The sequence below is a fragment of the Macaca nemestrina genome, chromosome 8 (genome assembly GCF_043159975.1).
Source record: "Macaca nemestrina isolate mMacNem1 chromosome 8, mMacNem.hap1, whole genome shotgun sequence".
Taxonomy (NCBI): domain Eukaryota; kingdom Metazoa; phylum Chordata; class Mammalia; order Primates; family Cercopithecidae; genus Macaca; species Macaca nemestrina.
The window spans coordinates 46,472,390-46,493,205 of NC_092132.1; the positions used below are offsets into that span (position 1 = coordinate 46,472,390).

Here is a 20,816-nt window from a genome sequence, read left to right on the forward strand (position 1 = left end):
CGGGTTCACGCCATTCTCTTGCCTCAGCCTCCTGAGTAGCTGGGACTACAGGCGCCCGCCACCACGCCCGGCTAATTTTTTGTGTTTTTAGTAGAGACGGGGTTTCACCGTGTTCGCCAGGATGGTCTCCATCTCCTGACCTCGTGATCTGCCCGCCTCGGCCTCCCAAAGTGCTGGGATTACAGGTGTGAGCCACCGCGCCCGGCCACAAAACCGATTTTCAACTGTTCTTTAATAATCGTACTCTAAGAAGGGCCTAAAAATGAATTTTTAATCTGATGTTTTTCCAATCGTGTTACTCGTGTAACAGCATATATTATTTATAATATCAAAGAATAAGAATTTTTTAAAAGTTTAAATTGGTTCCTGACTATTTTAGGCATGGGCTATCTTTTAGTCTTTAAACCCTATACTACTATATATAACTTGACTCTATCAATTATACTTTAACTTTTTTTTGGTTTTTTAACATTTATTTGACACCTATTATATGCCACCATTGTGCTAGAAGCTTTTACATAATTCGTATTTGGATAGATAGCTTTTACATAATTTGTATCTGGATCAGCAAGTTAGCAGAGGAGATTAAATTATTAGTTTATAGGAGGACTTCAGAGAATTTATAAAGTTAAGCAGTGCATGTAATAGTATCTATAATAATTAACTCTCTAGATTTCATGTTGCAGTTTATATCTTTCTAACACTTATGTAAATTCCTGTAGTTTATTCTTTTTTTCTGTTTCATTGCTTTCTGTTCTTTTGTAATAGCTTACTAGCTTTAAGATATAATGTGTATACCATAACCTTTACTAATTTCTAACCTTTTTTTTTGTTTATTTACGACAGAGTGCCCAGGCTGGAGTGCAGTGGTGCCATCTTGGCTCACTGCAACCTCCGTCTCCCAGGTTTACACAAGTCTCCTGCCTCAACCTCTTGAGTAGCTGGGATTACAGGCATCCACCACCACACCAGCTAATTTTTGTATTTTTTTAGTAGACACGGGGTTTCACTGTGTTGGCCAGGCTGGTCTCAAACTCCTGACCTCAAATGATCCGCCCGCATTAGCCTTCCAAAGTGTTGGGATTACAGGCATGAGCCACTGCACCTGGCTCTAACCTTATTTCAATAGTAAGAGAGAAACTTGATGCTAAAGAACAAAAAAAGACCTTAACTGTAAAACAAAAATTGACAACTCCAACAGTCCATTTTGCGCTAATACTTAAATTTAAGTATGTTTTTTAAGAACAGATGAAAATATTTTGAGGCAAAAAGAGAAAGACAAAGCTTGAGGAGAAAATAAAGGCATCTGAAAAATAGTATAAGAAAAGTTGATGACATGCAGTATGTATATGAAGAAGGTGGAGCATGTGGAGCCTGGATACTGAGTTTGGTTTGGTAAATATCAAGAGGGTACTTCAGGTCTTTTGAGAGAGGATGGGAAAAATTAAGAGACCAGCCAAGTTAATTTGGAAACAAGCCAGGTTTACATATAATAAGCTAAAGAACTGTCTGAGAGGATAGGTAATTCAAGAAGGTGGCTAAGGAAGGTTTGCTGGAAAAGGAGCAAAGATAAAGTAGACATGTCTGAAGTTTAGCTAAAGGGAAAAAATAACCTGTATATGCTCCTATGATACAAAACAAAGACAAGTGGCAGATAGCCTATTAGTCAAAGATTCATGTTGTATTTCTGCATTCTGTCTTTTGATTACAGGCTAAGTGTGTGATTCACAAGGAAAACCACATTGAAAAAATGTTAGTTAACCACATTGAAAAAATGTTAGTTCAATGTATACTAAATAATCTACTTTTAAAAACAAATGTAATTATAGGAGGATCCAGTTAAAACAACACTTTTAAAAAATCATATGCAGAGAAGAAATAACACATTATATTTTAATTTAAAATATGACATCTTAAATTTTACCAAATGTTCCAAGTCTAAATGGAACTAGAATTAGTGTAATGATGATCAGATTATTTGGTATTCATTTAAAATGTTACAAAACTTAAAAATACCCAGTGGCTTTTTCATGGCAGAATTTCTCTTATTGTTCTTTATAAAATGAAACTGCTGTTTTTACTCAGTGGATTTGAGTCATAATATAAATTAATTCATGCCACTTTACTATAATTAGAGTATAATTAGTTAACCAAATAGAAAACTTCTATTATTACATGTAATAAAAAAACTTTCAAGTTGCTTTGTTTTTTTACATTTGTACCACCAACACAAGATATCTTCACTTTTCACTACTCTTTTTGTGTTGTTTATTTTAAATAGCCAGTCAGGTTATTTTTATTACACCTGGTTAGATCAGATTGTATATTTAGGTAAATTAGTTATAATTGAGATTTCACAGATTACCAAAACTTCTGGTCATTTGTTAAAATTTAAAAATTAGTATATCTTACTTGCATTTTAAAAGTCATATACATTTATATATATTGTGTGTTTTTAATAGAAAGAGAAATATAAAACTCTGCTTATTCAGATACTCTGAAAATTTTAAGAACCTTAAATAAGTAAGAAAATAAACCATTTCTTAACCTTTTTTGAATCACAGATGTCCCTGAAAATCTGACGAAAGCTAGTTTCCTCTCCCTAGGGGAAAAAAAACACACATGTGTATATGCAAGTGAAATTTTGCCTACAATTTCACAAAGTTTATGGACTCTCTGAAGTCTGCCTATGGACCCACTAAAGGTCCATGAACTCTAGGTTAAGAACTTCTGCAATAAACCCACACTTTGTTTTGGCAAGATGAAAAACTTAACTATTACAAAGTATGACTGTTTAAGCTTTCATTCTTTAGGGGCATGTATCTGAAAGGAATAATTTCTTTTTTAATCTCCTATTCCCTAAAAAAATTTGGCTCTGTTATCCCTCCTGTTTAGCCTTAAAATGAGGACCAATTTCCTTTGGGTCAAACCCCAAACTCTTAGTGTCTTGACTTTCTAAATGCTTGACAACTATAGACACTTTAATGAAATCCAAATGGGTGAAATTCAACACTTCATTCTGATGTTCTTTACAGATGTTCTTAATAAGAACACTGAAGAAGTCCTTAGAAACCTAGCTTCACACATCAGCTAAGGGAAGAAATAATTCATTGGAAAATGAAGATAATAAGTAATTCCGGATAATAAGTATCCGTATCCTGTACCAGTCAATATTGTGCACTTACAACATAAACCTGTAATCAACTTTGTAGCGAAGTATGTGACACACAGGGTACAGTCTGCTGATGGACTCCTGGGTAGCAATAGTATTACATCATAGTACCTTCTGATGTTGGATATTTAAATTCGGCTCAGAATAATTTTTCCCCACAAGAGCTTCATTTCTACAAGTGACCATTTCTTTTTCAATAAACTCAGGAAGAAGAAGAAGCTGAAACAATCACCTTCAGCTCTCATAATATTAAAACAATTATTTAAATAGAAATGAAGATAATTACTTTAAAATAAACTTTATGAATGCTAGAGTTTTGTCAGTAGAATGAATGTCATAACACCATCTAGGTAGCTTAGGTTACCATAATCATTTTGTTCTTCTACTCCCTTATTTTCCAACAGTCGATAAAAGCTCACCTGATATCTGTCTTCAAAGCTCTGAATAAAACAGTTACGGCTTGGAAAATGATTTCCCTGAACACTCTTTGAGACCATCTGGAGAGAAGAGTTTGCGTGGACATAAAAGTTTACATTAAACATGTTTACCAATGAATTCACAACTTTGAAGGTGAAAAATAATTCATCTGACAAGGTATTAGTGCTAAGAGCCCTTTTCTTACAATTTTCAAGAGTGTTAGCTTTACAGGAATGTGTGGAAGTGAGGCACATTAACCTAAAAGGGAAGATCAGAAAGAAAGGTACTCCAAATTTTGCATTACATTAAGTCAGAGTTCTGAATTCTGATCCAGAACCTGTCACTCTTGTTTCCTACAGAGCCTTAGGCAATTTACCTCACCCCACTGCTACTCCCCCATTCATCCCTTTCTTCACCCATGAAACAAAGATAATGCTGACCTACCTAATATAAGAAGGTTGTGTTAATTTAATGTCACGTGCAAAATATTCAACAATTTTAAAGCTATTTAGTTAAGTTTTAGTATTTGACAAATTTGTACCTATGCCAAACAGATGGCTACAAAACAAGTGAGACACTATCAATGTGCTTGTGCCTAACACCATCAGTAATTAGAATAACATTAGGTTAGAGGGAGACCAGAGGAAAATAGAAGTATACAGAAAGACAGAGGAAGGCAAAGTTCTAGAATTGGCTTGTACCTTGGGAAAATAACTTGACTTTTTTGCACCTCAATTTCTTCATCCTCAAATGAAATAAAATCCTCTGTGTGGTCCATGTTAATATTCTGTTTATTTTTAAATTTTGTCTCTTTCTGGTAGAATGTAAGCTCCAAGGATGTAGAGACCCTGTGTCTCTGATGCACCAGAGTAATCCTAACATCACCAAAGTAATCCTAACATCACAGAGTAGCTAGTCATTAAAAATCCAATTATTAGACATTTCCTAAAGTCCCTTTCAGCTCTAATATCTGATTCTTTTTTGAAAACAGTTTATTATGAAAATTTCCAAGTATATAGGAGAGTAGAGAGACTAATGTGACAAACACCCCTCTATTTACCACTCGGCTTTTCCAAGTCTTAATTTCTATATTTGCTTCAGATATAATGAAGAAATAAAATATCATAAATACAACTGAAATCTCCCCTCAATGTGTACTGATCTCTAATTTCTATCCTCTTTCTTTCCAGAGGTATCCACTATGCAGACTCTGGTGCTTATTATTTCCAAGAACATCTTATACTTTCACTATAGTTTTATGAACTACATGTCTTCAAACTTTACATGAATGATAGGTACTTATCATTCTGTAACTTATTTTTTTCCCGTACAACATTATGTGCTTGAGATTAATCCATGCTGATACATTTACTGCTAAACTGGTCATTTTAACTACTACATGGTGTTCTATTATGTGAATATTGATGATTTATTTATCCATTCTCATGCTAGGGGACATTGGTTTTTTTTAGTTTTTCTCTATTACAAACAGTATTTCAGAGAATATTCCTGCCCATGTATCCTTCTGCAGATGTGTTTCAGTTTCTCTAGTGGAATCACTGATTTAAAGGGATATGTATCTTTAATTTCACTGGTCTAGGCCAAATATCTGATTCACTTGCCCGTATTCTTACTGAGATGGTTGGTCAAGTTATGTATTTATTTTTTCATTTTCTTTTTTTATTTTGCCCTGGGCAGGAAATGAATGTTAATCAAGTTGACGAGAGCATCATCTTTCTATTTCTAACCTTTTCTAGATATAAACAGATAGAAATAGGGCATAATTATTTTAGAAGTCAAGAAGACTAACATAAAGTAAGGAGCTTTCAGATGGATCTTGATCAGAACCACATAAAAATATGACCATGTCCTGTCATCGCATTATGAAATTTAAAACACAGCACTGTCAATATGTGATGTTGCAAAAACACAGTGCCACATTGTAAACATTGCCGAGGTCTGTGAATAAATCCCTCTGAGAGCTTATGACTCTTTATGACCCAGTTCACGAAATAACTTTTAGAGTAGAGAAACACTGACTTTTTAGATCAAGATAATGGGAAATGTTAAATTCTGACTCATAACACCAACTGAACTACTGTTTTAATGCTTAAATAGGCAACATGTCTATTAGTTTAATTTGGTGTTCCAAATGCTGGATCTTATGCAATTCCTTTAGCCTTGTATTTAAGATGATCTATTTGGAAAGATAGGTTATGGGAAAAGTTTCTTAGTCTCAGTCCCTGCAATTAAACAGCTTATGTTTCCTTATTCAATAAATATTAAAATATAATAAAGAATATGAAAGTATTTATATTATCTACTTAATGTAGTTTTTTCTCCTATATTAATTTTCTTATTTAGATAAAAGATGTAGGGCATAAACAATGCAGTTTCACTAGGAGGTTTACCTTGGTAAAAAGACAGGAGCTATTACATTCTGTCTTGTCAATGATCCATGGATAATGGGTCAGCAGGGGATTTAAGAACTGTATCTTTCAGTTCTTGCCAGGGAGATACATCAATGTGCACTGATGTGAACTATAATATGACACACCTTGCAGAACCCTCAAATCCCTTCAGGCACTCTAAGCTGCCTTTATGAAGATAGGGGACTAAAGGTTGTCAGTTAAGGATGGTATTTTGTAAATAATTTCAGTAACAGAATGATTTCCCTATTTCTCCATATTAAATTCTAATGCATAAGAATTAATCCTCAGGTTAAAAAGTCCTTAGTTTTGTTTTGATTGTTTCTATTACATTAGCAGCAGATCTGTTTTAACCGGTAGGGTAAAACAGACCAAATACATGCATTGGTTTATACATACATTATTTTATATATACATTGTTTATTGTTAAGTGGAGGTGGAGGGAAGCAAGTTGAAAAATAGTATTACAGTAGATCCTATTTGTGTGTGATTGTCCAGATTAGTCAGGGTGGGAGCAGGTAATAAGAAACTTACCTTATACATTTATATACTGTTTGAATATTTTAAAATTAGTATGATTGTTTTTATAATCTAAAAAATAAGTAAATTTACTTTTCAATGTAAAAATATTACTTTCAATTAACAATCTTCCATGTGGTCTTTAAAATTTTAAGAAAGTTTTAAGAAATTAAATTAACAGTCTTCTGTAGGGTCTTTAAAATTTTAAGAAGTTTTAAGAAAACAAATGATTTGTGTTTCAAGTAGAAATCACATTTATTTTTATTGAGTTAATAAAAATTTTCATGGGACAGAAGTGATCTGATTTCTTGATATTTTCTAACTTTTGTGAAATCATCAATACTTTTCTGGAAATGCTCTTTTCCCAAAACCATATATCTTACAAGCTGGAGAGGACTTTATAAATTGTGTAGTGCAAATTCTCATTGTACAGATGAGAAACTGAGTCTCAGAGAAGTTAACTGTCTTGTCCATAAACAGTTTCAGAGCTTAAAAAAATTAAATCCATCTCTGACCTTCATGTTTATGGCTCTTTCTATCAAAAAATGGCCTCCTCCAGCTCTAATTTTAGTGTGATGATAACATAAATAATCTAAAAGCAATTTAGTTTAGCTCTGATTCTAAAACCAGCACACATCCACACCACAATACATAAAGCATTGCTGCAGCAAATGAATGCTCTTTGTAAAAAGCTGAAGTAAGAAGTCATTTGGTGACAATATTTTCATTAGTAAATTGAAAGAAAATTAATTTTACTCTGTGATTTACCCATTTCAACCAATTATTATAGTCTCTTTCTTCTGCTGCTTTTTAAAATTAGGGAGCAGATCAAGAGAACAAAGAAGAATGAATAAATAAAATTTCAAAGCCAAATATGTCTATTAATGAAAAAATTGAAATTTGGGACAGCAACAATAGAAAATAAAAGTACATGGGAAAGACCACGGAAGGGCAGTAAGCATCAAAGCAGAGGAAAATTTGACAACTTCAAGGACAGTGAGTAAATAAGTAAAGAAAAGGGGGTTGAGATTTGTTTTATGTTTATTATGGTAGGCACATAGTAAATGGCTGATGGATAAGATAAAGGTAATGATGGTGTCAAAGGCTAACGCAGAAGTTCTGTCTCTAATACACATAAGAACTACCTGAAGTGTTTGTTTAAAATAGAGTACTTAGTCTTTATCACCAGAAATTCCAATTCACCCACTGGATTAGGGAAGACACAGAAATAAGTACCTTGGGTAATTCTAATGTTCACACATGAGGAACCCTGGGCTAGAATTGTCGAAGCTCTAAAAAGGGTGAAAATATGGAACCAGGATGAAGAAACCTAGAGAAAAGATAGGAAAAGGAGCTCTGAATGGAAATCAATAAAGAGAGATAAACTAGAAAGTAAAGATGTAACTAAATTAGAAGAATGGTTTAGAAGTGGCATATGAGTGTGTGTGAAAGGAGACAAGCAAAGATTGGTCAGAGGTAGTAAATCAAGATGAAAAATTATAAAGATGAGCAAATTAAGGCTTTATTTTAGATTTTAAAAATAAAGATTATTACCCTTTTCCTTTATAAAAGTAATGTGTGCTCATTGTGGAAGAGTTGAAAAATTTAAAAAGGAGAAGAAAAATGTACCCTTAGTTTGCCACTCATGAAGCTGCTGTTAACATTTTGGTATATTTTCTGCTACTCTTTGTTTCTGCTTAGTTTTTGAAAGGTTTTGCTTGTCTTATATAGTTGAGATAATAGTGTCTATGCCTTTTTATATATTTGAAATAATACTGTCTAATACCAACATCTCCTAACACAAGGTGTTTAATGGAAACTTCATTTTAAACATCTGCCTAATATTAACAATAGCCAGTTCTCTTTTCTTTCCTGCTAACAGAACTCAGGTTTGTTCAGGCGGTCAAGGGCTTCAGGCTTAAAGGCTGACTCCATTTCCACTCACAAAAAGTGATTTTTTATTTAGTTTAAGCCAATCATGGTACAATTCTATTCCCCTTATCAGTGATTGGCTGAGGAAAGAGCAAGTGACATACTTCTGACCAAAAAGATATATGGGCAAATCTATAGGTTAGATTTGTGAAAGAGATTCTTAGTTCCTTAAAAGTGATCCAAGGAAGAGATAATCCCTTTTTCTGCCTAAGGAATGTGTGTCAGGAGGGAGCAGTGGAGCTAGTGCTTGGTGCTGTGGCAGCCATTTTGTGGCCATAAAGGAAGTCCAGTATACACATTAAAGATGGAAGAACAGAGAAATAGGAAGAATTGATCCTAGTTGATCATGACACTCCAATTAATTACACATCCCCGGACCCTACTTTGAGACTTCTTGTTATGTGAGAAAATATATCTCCTATTACTTAAGCCCTTTTTAGGTGAGTTTTCTGTTCTGTGCAGTAGAAAACATCCTAATGGAGATAGCATGATAATTTACTTAACAATTTTCCTCTTGTGGGCTATAAGGTTACTTACAGTTTTTCACTATCAGTTTTTGCCTGGGATAGTTTCAAGAAAAAAAAGTTACATAGCATAGATAATAAGGTAGCTTGTGTTCGGGGAAAAAAAACAAGCAATAAAAAAAGAGAAACCGGAATGAACTTGAAATATCTCAGGTCATCAAAGCTGAATCATTCTGAATCTCCACGCCCTTTATTGCTCATTGCTGTCAGCAGAGGTGGTTATCATGACAAGTTACATTATAGAAGAAAAAATTGAGAAATATAGTCTCCATATAACACACTAATAAAGGCAAACACAAATAAACCCCTAAAATACAAAAGTCATTCCTGTTTGCAATGTGTTATATGGTTTCATCAATTGTTTAAATCTTTCCTTATTATAATAATATTAAAATTACTTTGGTAATAAGAAAGGCAACCCATTATGCTAATATTTTTCTTGTATTAAAATTTGCTGTTGATTCTACACAGTGTTTAGTGCAAATGCATCTATTTTGTCATGTTGACAATCTTCAAGAACTCAAAGTTGGGGTAAAAGTATCTGACTGAACATTATTTAAGTGAAGAGGACCAAATGCATGTGCTAACATCACAGATGAACAGACAAAATTCCCAGTAACCACCTCTGATTTTATCACTAGTGGTAGTTGAGCCTATTTATAATTTGAGATTTTAGATTTGTTGACTTTTTAAGTATTTTGTTATTCTATAGTCAGATTTTAAAAATGCTTCCTCATGTAAAAAAAGGGTGTGCCTGTGCAAAATAGCAATTGTAATTTCCACAATTATAAAGCACTAGTACCACAATGACCTACATTTCAAGGTTAGTATCAGTAAGAACACCTAACACACATTCATAATTTTATATTAACAATTGATTACAATGTAATTCATTTTTAGAAATTATTTTAAAAACCTTACTGCATAGACTGCAAAATGAGATTACAGTCACAGCTAGAGAGTAAATACCTAACTTGTGCATGAAGTTCTTCAGCGCTGTGGTTATGACTCGTGATATTTCCACCTCCTGGCTGGTCTCTTGCCAGGAGCATTGATTCACGAGTTGACTGTGGTAGAGGGTGTAAGGAAAACACAGGCTAATCTAAAACTCAAATAATGACTCTTCTCTGAACCAAAAAAACTAGCAGATCAATTTCCTAAGATACAAGATATTTTCCCTATGATGTCTCATAAATTTGTTCATTTCCTGTATACTTGGACAGTCTAAAGAAGAAGAAAACAAAACCCAGAATTTGGAGAGGATCTCACTGTTTAAAAGTTCACCTGGCTGGGCGTGGTGGCTCACCCCTGGAATCTCAGCACTTTGGGAGGCCAAGGCAGGCGGATCACTTGAGATTAGGCATTCGAGACCAGCCTGGCCAACATGGTAAAACCCTGTCTCTACGAAAAATACAAAAATTAGCCAGGCATGGTGGTGGGTGCCTGTAATCCCAGCTACTTGGGAGGCTGAGGCAAGAGAATAATTTAGAACCCAGTAGGTGGAGGTTGCAGTGAGCCAAGATTGTGCCACTGCACTCCAGCCTGGGCAATGAGTGAGACTTTGTCTTAAAAATAAAAATAAAAATAAAAATTAAAAGTTCACCTAAGATCATGAAGCGTATGTAGAAAAAGTCTACCCTGACAGAAGCTAGATCCTTTCTGAGCCTAGACGAATGCTGGATTTAAGTGTCTAGATTGAGGGTGTTAAATTAGCCCTATCGTAGGTTTTTAAATTACCTAAGTAGCCAAGATTCCAAAAATGTGTCACTGGATATAGAAAGGCAGAAACTGATCAAGAAAATCAGTGGAATTTAGCACAGGGCTTGGCACATGAAAAGCATAAAATAAGCATTTATTAAATTAATGAGTAAATAAATTAATTATGAATAAATTAACCTTAACTTTTAAAGTAGTTTGTGTATCAGATGGGGAACTCGCTTTCTCCACTTTCTCCTCTCTTCTTCCTCTTTCCCTTCTGATTCTCATTTCTTCAAATAAAATAAATGGAGAGGAACAGTTTTCTGGTTATACCTATCTATATATTCCTGTAATAGGGACTTCAAGGATATGCCTGTAGCTTGATAGCGAACAAGGGTCATTCTTTGATAATTGGACTGAACCCTGTGCAATGGAACTGTGACACTTGTAGTCAGTAGGGGTGGGTGGGGCTGTGAGATTGACTATGTAGAAAAAGCCTGCAGGATTAGGGGGGCTTTAGGGACAGTCAATGTTAACTCTGCCCTAAAGTATTCAAATCTTCTGTACCAACGTGGGCAGGATCTTGAGAGAGGAGAGGGCAGGGAGGTCACTGAGTTAATTCTGTACAAACAAAAGAAAGCAAACAGCTGTTTCATTCCTCTAAATAACACAGGCACATGCACTCCATACTCCATCCCTGCCCCTACTCCTCAGGAAGACTTTGGGCTCATCCCATGCTGGGGAATGCATTTGTGTGAGCATTAGGCACACAGGCTGGTGACTGGACACTTTGTTGGAGAGAATTAATTTCTAGTGAGAGATAAACATGACTTCTAGCCTGCTCCCCTGAAAACAGAGGAAGGAATTAGTCAGGAACACTTTTTGAAACCTCTTAGTAGGTTGTATTGAACAAGGTACTGTTGAGAAATTTTGAGTCTAGTCTTCAAGTCTCTGTCTACTTTTCTGGAAGATTCTAAGGTAAAAACATAGGGCATGTTGCTTGGAATCACCCTGAAAGTGAAACATGCCATCCCCACACAAATATACAAATTTTTTAAACATCTGATAATGCCTTGTTTAACCTGTTGTTCCATATTAAACAGTTTGTGAGAGCCTACTGGGCCACAGGTTCCTCTGTCATTCCCCCTTTAAGTTAAATCACTTTCCTTCCAGTCTCTGCATAGTACTACTCTTTATCTCCTTCCAAAGCCCTCCACCCAAATCCTACACTATACTTCAGGGTTGTCACTATACTAGAGTCATGTTCCCCGGGAACCATTTAGGAAAGGTTGAAATGCCTCAGAAGGTGACTACATGTTTGTCATGAGCTCTGTACATGGAGTAACCTGCACTTCTGGCATTTTCCCAGGGACAAAGACCAACCAGTGGTGGAAACCTCACTGGTAGCCTAACTCAGTTTGCTTTGCAGAAAAATCCTAACCTTCTAGAAGAAAGGATCCCCACCCTTGGAAAGAAATATTTTGTGAACATAGCTAACTGGTTTCTCCTTTCTCCTCTTCTCTCCCGTCTTCTTGAAGATTGTATCTTCCTGTACTCTTCTGTAGGATTTTAGACTTCCCTCCTGAAGGCAGGATAAAGTTTCTGTCTATAGTGATAAATCATAGTGTTCAAAGTCTAATGGTAAGAGAAGTTGCCCATCATAAATTGTGACAATAGGCCAAGGACTTTTCAAAAATGAAGTGGTAAGAAGCTCCCACCTCTTCTATGCTTCCTGCTTCTTCCCATCCTGTGCTTTCAAGTGGGACAACCATGGAAGTTGCATGTTATATTAAGATATTACATTTATCTGAGGGAATAATACACAACTAATTGAAATAAACAAAAGGGGATAAAACCTCAGGGGCATCAATGTTTTAATATCTTTGCAAAACAAAGAAACAGCCCAATTGTCTAATTCCAAAATGCCACCGTATAAAAAGGGAAAGGCTGAAGTTGCAGATTGAGAATTCTGAGAAATCCTATTTTTTTAAACTTAGGGATAAAGAATGCCCTTCAGTATTGAATTGTATAGAGAAGGCTCACTCTTCCAGAATCTAGAGGAAAAACAGAAATTAAATAGCAAGACACCTTTGCAGGAGTGTTGAAACAAACAAGAAAAAGTTTTATTTTGAAAATACAGTCTTTAAAGATAAAATTTGGCTTCCATTTTCCATATCTAGGCGCATCCAACAAGATCCAAAAACAAACAAAACAACAAAACAAAGACCCACAACATTATGTACAGAGCTCTAAAATGAGCTGTGAATATCTACAAAAAACTAGCATATACTCTTTGTGAAGGGATGTAGTGTGTGGCTTTCTACAGTTCTCAGTCCCCCAGAAGAAGAGTTAACTCCCTGGAGCTGCAGGTGCGGTTGCAGCAAGGGAAGAGCTGGGGTCAGTGAATGGCTAGGGGTGCGACCCCCCGGGAAGGAGACGTGGAGAGGTGTCGGGGGAGGGGAGCAGCGGCGGCACGGGACAGATCCTGGGCTTCTCTAGAAGTCCTGCCGCGGGGTGTGAGTCAGGCTGTGCCGCCGCAGATCACAGTTTCGCCTGAACACTTTGCCGCACTGCTCGCAGCTGTAGGGCTTGATGTCTGTATGGGTGAGAAGGTGAGTTTTCAGATTACTTCTCTGATTAAAGGTTCTTCCACATGTGGGACATTTGTGTGGAGATTCCTGTTCAGATGTGAAGCAAGCAAAGGATTAATCCTTCACACCACCACTGCACCCTTTTCAATAGTTTCTGTCTTATCGGTATCACAAGCGTTAACATAACACTCGCATGACAACAAAAGAGGGGACTTGCAGGAACAAATCTGTGCTCCTAATCCTCCAATCATGAAAACACACGTGCAGGCATACACAGAGGCCCGATTACACTGATAACTTCGGAGGTAGACCCGCGGCCACCTCGGTGGGCTTTGTGATTTCCAGCTCTTCACATTTCATCACCATGTCATAGGCAGGAAAAGGAGGAAGGAAAAACTCTAATCCTCTCTTAAGAAACAACATTCTCCTGGGTAATAAGGCTCCTCTTTGCTGGAAAACTAAACTATTCCTCAATGTCCTGAAAGGTACAAATTATGAGGCCCCTGGGAAAGAGAACGTATGGGATTTCACTATGCCTCCATTATCAAAATTACCTTTATTTCCTCCTAAACACGAAAGCTTTAAATGCAGGGCAGATTGGATGAAAAAAATTCTAAAATTAGGGTTTATGATAATCAAAGTGGCCTGTTTTTTAAGAAAAATATAAAAATGCTTTATGTTAAATAAGATTAATTTTATATATTAAAAAAAATCAAGAGTGTTGCTTTTCCCCACCTAGAGAACTAATCTAAACAGAGCCTTTTACGAGAAAGAGTCTGCCATTGAACACCTTTTGCAAAGCAGTAATGATAAAATGAACCAGCCACTGTTTTTAAACAAGAAAACAAACTTACCTGCATGTGTAAAGTTTTGTGAACTGCTAGAGTTCTAGACTGACAAAATCCTTTCCCACACTCCTGACATTTGAAGGGTTTTTCTTTGGAATGGATATACCTGAAAATTAATATAAGGTTTCATTGAAATAACTTTGCCCCATGATGAAGAGTTACTTTTAGCAATTACTTAAAAGGAAGTCACGGAAGAACAAAAGAAACAAGATTTCCATTTATGTTTTTAGATTTTTTTTTTCCTGTGTAATTCTGTTTATGGTTAATCTCAACAAACAGTTTCTCTTCAAAATGTTCACTGGCCTGCGGGTTTTATCTACACTTGATCGCCCTCTCTGGTGTTTTCTGGAGCTCAAAACCCCGCTGAACGGGCCTTTCTTGGCCTCCATGGTTTTCTCTGGGATTTAAATTGGCCAAATCAGGATGTAAGGCAAAGCCCAGTTTAGAGGTGCTAATTTTAGTGAATCCCTTAACGGCCTCGGAGGATGGGTACAGAAGTCTCATCTCTGGGGAACAGCAGGTAGAGTCCAGAAAAGATACCCCTAAAAAGGTCTCCCCAACTCCTGAGAAGTTTTTACCCAAGGATAACACTTACATTATTGTATGTCTTCAATTGCCTTGTATTAATGCAGAGTTTAAGGTCGTGGAAGGCAGGTGGGAGTTGTTTGTAAATTCGGTGACCGCAAGACCCCCCCCCGCCACACACACACAAATACAGCTTAAAAGAAAGGTCCCCATGGCAGGCTCTGGGGTGCACCTAGGTGGGGGGCGAGGGGCGAAACCCAACAGAAGTAGCCCGATTGCAGGCAGGACCGGCACCCCAGGGTCCCTCGGTTCTTTCTGCACCACTCCTCACCGCACCGGGAAGAGACAGGATAACCATCCCAGGACTAAGGCCAATGAATTGTTCCTGTCCAAGGCTGAGGAAAGGCCCTCCCTCATCCCAAACAAGAACATAGCAGGAGCCGCTGGGGGGGAAGAAAGAGTAGATGTTGGGAGTTAGCTGAACCGGGCTGGGGAGCGTGATTGAGGGTGTATTTTAGATCACAGGGGATTATAAAGACACTTGGGATGTCTATCAGGACTCAGTGTGTCCAGAACAAATTCGCTTTCCCTCTCCCGGCCATCCTCCTTGCCCGCCTCACCTGTGATCCCGCAGGTGATCTTGCCTCCGGAAGGCCTTGTGGCAGATGTCACACGTGTACGGCCTCTCGTCCGTGTGGGTCCTCTCATGGATGAGCAAATTGTAGGATTTGGTAAAGTGTCTGCCGCAAAACTTGCAGATAAACTCTTTTTTCGTTTTGGATGGCAACCTTCCTCGAGAGGGCTTTCTGTCCGGAGTCAATTTACTGAGGCCCGAGATGGGGCTACCCAGCCCCGGACTCAGCTTGGTTAGGTCTCCCATCTTAGGTGGATCTTCTTGCGTGGCAGCCACCGCCAAATTGGCAAAGTCAAAACGGGGCCGGTCTTTGTGCAGGGCTGGGAGGACATGGGCAATGGCCCCCTGCTTGGGGTGGAATAGGTGGGTGGTAAAAGGCAGGGCCGGGAAGGGGAAGCGCGCGTCCACGAGGCCCTGCGCTGCCGCCATCTCCGTGATGGTGGAGCGGGTGATCTCGTGCACATTGGGATACCCCAGCGTCCAGTGGTTCATGTGCATGGTCTGTACCGCGCTGAGACCGTACAGGCCCTGCAGGTGGTCCACTGTGGCCGGGAAAGTATTCACGGCCTGCAGGAAGGAGTAATTGGTGAGCTGCAGCGACGGGTGGAGCGGGATGGGCGCTGGCAGGGCCTTGCTCCCCATTTTCCGGGATGCTGGGGGGCTGAGGGGACCACCCCTTTCTTCCAGGAATCAGAGGCAGGAGTGCGTGGGGCTCCGACAAAAACTCAGTGAGACAACAGCACGTAGAGAAAGCCCTAAAAATGGCAGGGAAGAGAGGGAGAGACCATGACTATAATCCAAGGTTGCTCCTTCTGCCTTCTGGCACCCACACAGGTTACCACACTCACCCAAGTCTCCCTCCCCACCGGACTCCAAGACCCCCGAAAGAAGCCGTGAGGGGACCTCGTGGCACCTGCTCAAGTCCGCATGCAGATCAGCCCTGGGCCAGAGCAAGAAATGTTCCACTGGAAAGCGGGCGCCCAAAGGAAGGAAGGTCGGATTCAGACTCTGGACAGATACAGATCGGTCCCGGGAAAACGAAAGGCGGACAGCGGGGCAGCACCCAGCCCAACCCAGCCCACCTTCCCCAAGCCCGTCAGGTGAAGCTCAGTCAACCACAACGCCAATGCCGGCAGGCCGGGGCGAGCCTCTGTCGCCGCTGCGCCTCGGAGCTCCCGGGAACGGTGGGTTAACGTATGGGTGGTGGGATCCCACGCGCTGCGCTGCTGCCGCGCCCTGCGGCCGCCTTTCCCGCGCTTACCCGGACCGCAAGCCGGCGTGCAAGAGCAAAGCCGGTGCGCTTCATCCTTCTGGGCCAGAGGGCCCTGGGAAGGGCTCGCCTCGCCCCGCATTGACCTCGGAGGTTTTCTTTTTCCTTCTCTGCCCTCAGTCCCATTTATCAGCGGTGACGGGCCGCAGGAAAGAAAAGTGACACCTCAGGGGCTGGATTCGGCCTAGAATCGCCCCCTCCTCCTCCAGGGGCTCTCCTCCCAACCCTCCACTAAGATCCCTTCCAGATGGGTCAGGCTCCCAGGGGGTGGGATGGGGGCAGAGAACATCCCTGAGGCTGGAGGAACCCCTTTTCCCAGACTGAGTGCCAAGCTCTCGGGAGGCCTGAGCTGCTTCCCAGTCTGGCACCGAGAAGCGACCCCTGCATCCCTCCACCAGGTAGGCCCCAGGAGACCAGAGAGGAGAGAGAAGACAGGGGAGAGGAGAGAGGAGAGCGCTCCGGGGAGGGAGAGGAAAGGAGCTGCAGCGGAGCCGCAGTAGGCCAAGCACAGGGTGGCCCTGCTGGCCTGCAGGAACCTTGTCCGTTGGCCTAGAGGTGAGTGTGGCTGTGCTCCCGCCACCAGGACGCCCGGCCTGGGCCTAAGCAGGGCACTTCCCCTCTCCTCGTGCTCCCAATGGCAACACAGGTCTGATTTCAGATCCAGGTTCCCGGGAGCACCTCACCTACATTCACGGCGGGCCCACATTCTCCCACGGCCAGCCCCTTTTTAGAAAGGAGTTCTGCCAGCTCGGGGGACCAGGGCCTTCCCTCTGCCAGCCCCCCAGGTGTAGGAGTCAGAGCTAAGCACCAGTCTGTGCCACCAACCGCCAAGCCTGGCATTTGAACCCAGTGGGAAGGCAGGAGAGATTCCAGCCTTCCCTTCCCACCCAACCCCTTCCTGCGCCTAAGTTGTCCTCTCCAGCGTGTTGTGAAGTACTGCCTGTGGTTCCATCTGTGAGCAGACTTAGGGGGCTACGCTAATGACAGTGCGTTCTGGCAAGGCAGGATCTGGCTGCCTCTGCGGGGCCCACACCTTCTTCTGTTTGGAAGGGCTCCGGGACAGAGATTTATTAACGAATCCCTTCTGCTTGGTGGTATGCGGTCTGGGAGTTCAGGCTAGGAGTTAATGAGAGGTGTGTAACAGTCAGAGGGTCTCAGTCAGACCATTCAACCGCAACTGCAAACCCCCATTAGTAATCAACTTTCCCACCACAAATCACGATTATTTTTGCTCAGCGGCAACTCTCTTAGGGAGGCAGGAAAAAAGGATTCTACTAACATTCCTGGTAATCTATCTGATTATTTCCCTTTCAATTAAAAATAATAAATTACACCCTTATTTCCCTTTGTATAATGAGGATTTTCCAGAGATTCAAAATATTATTTTTCCCTTCGTGTTGAAAAGCAACCTCTTTCCCGTAGAGAGGAAACCGAAATTATTATTTGGGTGTATTCCCAGACTAGATTTCTTAGAAATAAATACAGGAGGCAAAGCACAACTCCCACCACAGGGTGTATGTGTTGAGGGGGGGAGCGGGTGTGGGGGGGGAGTGGTGTCAGCCAAAGTACTGTTGTGACCTGTGATTTCTACTCCAAAGGCACAGCAAACTCCGCCATAAAGGTTACACTGCCACAAAGTTGAGTGCCATCTTCTTTCCCTTTTCTCTGAATGGTTTATAACACAGAAATTAACGACTAGTATATTTCAGGTTCATGTTAGCAAAAAAAAAAAAAGTGCTATTTCATAGTACCTGTTTGTTTTAATTTGCAGAGCATATAGTTTCTTCATAGGGGAAGAGCAAACCACTGGTCCTTTTGAAACCCTTTTAGAAACAGAACTACCTTAAATATCCACCAATGGCTCTTGCCACAAATAATTAGGAAGGTTAAATTTCCACACTCCCATTGAGTTGCTGGAAATGTATGTCAAAAGAAGTATTTTAAGTGAAGGCAGAGATCCTAAAGTACTTTCGTTTTGTCTAGAGCTGAGCCTTGTAGTTCCCACACTCCCTTTCAGGAAATAACAGCGATCTTCTTCTGCTGTCATTTCTCCACCGTCCTGTTTCAGACCACTGGTTGCTTTTAATTTTGCAAGGAAATAAACTTAAACCAATGAAAAGGCATAAATATGTTGGTGGAACTGAGGCTATTTTTCTTCCATCAGTCTTCTTCACAGGAATTTCCAGGCATGTGGAGAAATTTTGTAAAATTTAGTTGACTGGCTGTCAACAAGGGAGATGTGTACACACTTAGTTCAGTGAAGCTTTCAAAACATTGGAGAAAAAAGTTAAGAAGTAACTTGATAGGGAGTTTTGCTCTTTGGTAATGGTATTATTACACTGAATTATCTAAAAATAATATACAGTCAGGGTTCATCTGCTAAAACCTGTGCATTGGTATCTGAGAGAAATGACTGATGGTTAGATAGATAGGCTCACTGAAATTCAGCCCAAACCGCAGTGGAATTTTATATAAATTAGAGAGCTATAGACTAAGTAGATCAAAGATCATTAAAAAGAAAAAAATTGTTTAAGGACAGATTGTGAGGGCCAGACTGTATCAGGTGAATAGAGAAACGGCTGCGAATTTCCTGTCCTTTCAGAGCGCCTCTGCCTTCCCAAGGAGTTAATTAAATTAAGATGCCTTCCGCATAATCTGGGTTCTGTTTCTCTCTGCTCCCCTTGCTCCCCCTGCGTGAGTAATTTTCTTGTTCTGCTCAGGACTGCAGTTTGTTTAGCAGAGAAAGTGGCTGTCTGCGCCCTTTCGCTTTGGGAAACGCCAGCCCCCTTTTGTTCTCTGCTAACAGGTAGGAAGACAGATCGGGGCTCCCTCCACAAACACCTTTTCCTCGCTCCTTCTTTGTACAACTGCAACTCCTTTCTCACTTGCCATTTCTCGGGAATCCGAGCGTTTAAGCCCCCGGGGAGTTTGCTTTTGGCCCCCCCTCAGTCAGGACTGGAAGGTGGGAGGAAAATTTAAAAGCCAGCACAAGGTTGACAAATTACCGAGAACTGAACTATTTCCCTCTTGAAATGCGCCTTCAGCGTCGCTGGCTGGGCAGGCACCGGGTGTCCGGGCCCGTCCACGCTGCGCTGCCGCGGCTGCCCCGGGACGAGTCGACCAGGGCTTGCTAGGACAGGGGCAGAAACACCATGGGTTGTGGGGTTTGATCTCAGTGTACGTCGATCGGCTTTTATAAGAAGTCTTGCCGACCGCTTAGATTAAATATCCCAAAACAAAACTAGGAAACCATACGTAGAAGTGTGTGTGGCTGGGTGTTAGCTGGGAGTTGCATGCCAGGGACCCAAGGAAGTGAGAAATACAGTGCCCTGGGATTGCATCCCCATGATCTATTTTCACATCTAAACTTGGGGCACACCAGACCGAGAATCTGAACGCCTCTTGCACCCCCAAACCCTTCCTTCCAAAGGGCGGCTACAGCCCCTTCCCAGGGCGGACACTCACCTCCTGCAGAAAGGTCTGCCTGCTCAGCAGCGCTCAAACCCGGTCCAGGCAGCGAGGCGCACAGTTTGGAAAGGTCATTGAGTCCACGCCTGGCAAACTTTTTTTTCCGCGCGGAGTCGCAGGAGTCGCGGACATGATCTGGAGGACGCGAGCAGCGAAAGCAAGAGCAGATCCACGTCTTCTTCAGAGTCTGTGGACGCGGACTGTGTAAAGACCCGGGGTGCTTGGGGCAGGCGTTCAGCGCTCGCCCAGAACCTCGCTGTTCCGCGAACCTCTCGCTGCCGACTCCAGCTGAGGTCGGAGCCCACAGCCTTGCAGGGCCATCACCCTCCAGCAGCAAGCACGCCGAGCTCCGTCCCCGCCCGCGTCCCTCCCCAGGCTGCCCCAGGCCGGGAGTCTTGGGCTTTAGTAGCGGCCCCGCCTCCCCTTCGGGCGGGCGTCCCGCCGCCGAGCGGGGCCCTCAGCGCCCTGGCTCCGCCTTCGCGCCCGGCGTCTGCTAATGGTCCACTCTGTTTACTTGTGTTTGGATAGCAACTGAGCCTTAAAGGCACAGGTTTGCTCGAGGTTTCCCTCGAGCAGCCGTAGGTGACTCAGTTCAAAACTCACATACAAACACAATGCCCACCCCCTTTCTTCTCGTTGCCACTTTTCCTTATACTATTAGAAACTCAACAACTGCTTCTCTGCCTCTCAAAGACCCTGCAGAGAATCCCAAAGGGCATTTAGTAATTTTATTTGGTGCGCTCGCCGGCTTCATTTGCACATCTTAACACGTTCAATACAACTACCTTC

At 41.0% G+C, this 20,816-nt stretch overlaps 1 protein-coding gene and 1 long non-coding RNA gene across 6 annotated transcripts; one reads left to right on the forward strand and one right to left on the reverse strand.

Annotated features, from left to right (window-relative positions):
• The first annotated feature begins 811 nt into the window (after positions 1-811).
• On the forward strand, positions 812-8,279 carry LOC105476077 (uncharacterized). Of its 2 annotated transcripts, XR_983841.2 has the most exons (4): positions 812-1,395; positions 3,577-3,766; positions 4,780-4,884; positions 7,358-8,279. It is a non-coding gene; the product is annotated as an uncharacterized lncRNA (long non-coding RNA). The 2 variants fall into 2 exon arrangements; XR_011606480.1 differs by lacking the exon at positions 4,780-4,884 and having other exon boundaries at positions 824-1,395.
• A 4,513-nt stretch (positions 8,280-12,792) lies between these two features.
• On the reverse strand, positions 12,793-20,383 carry LOC105476078 (odd-skipped related transciption factor 2). Of its 4 annotated transcripts, none has more exons than XM_011731725.2 (4): positions 20,025-20,383; positions 15,276-16,044; positions 14,137-14,236; positions 12,793-13,287 (listed from the first exon to the last, which is right to left on the reverse strand). In XM_011731725.2, exons 2-4 carry the CDS (start codon positions 15,929-15,931, stop codon positions 13,213-13,215), a joined length of 831 nt encoding a protein of 276 aa, XP_011730027.1. In that variant the 5' UTR covers positions 15,932-16,044; positions 20,025-20,383; the 3' UTR covers positions 12,793-13,212. The 4 variants fall into 4 exon arrangements, with proteins under 4 accessions (XP_011730027.1, XP_011730026.1, XP_070924057.1 ...); XM_011731724.2 differs by having other exon boundaries at positions 12,793-13,369; XM_071067956.1 differs by lacking the exon at positions 20,025-20,383 and adding an exon at positions 16,372-16,484 and having other exon boundaries at positions 12,793-13,369.
• Between the last annotated feature and the right edge of the window lie 433 nt (positions 20,384-20,816).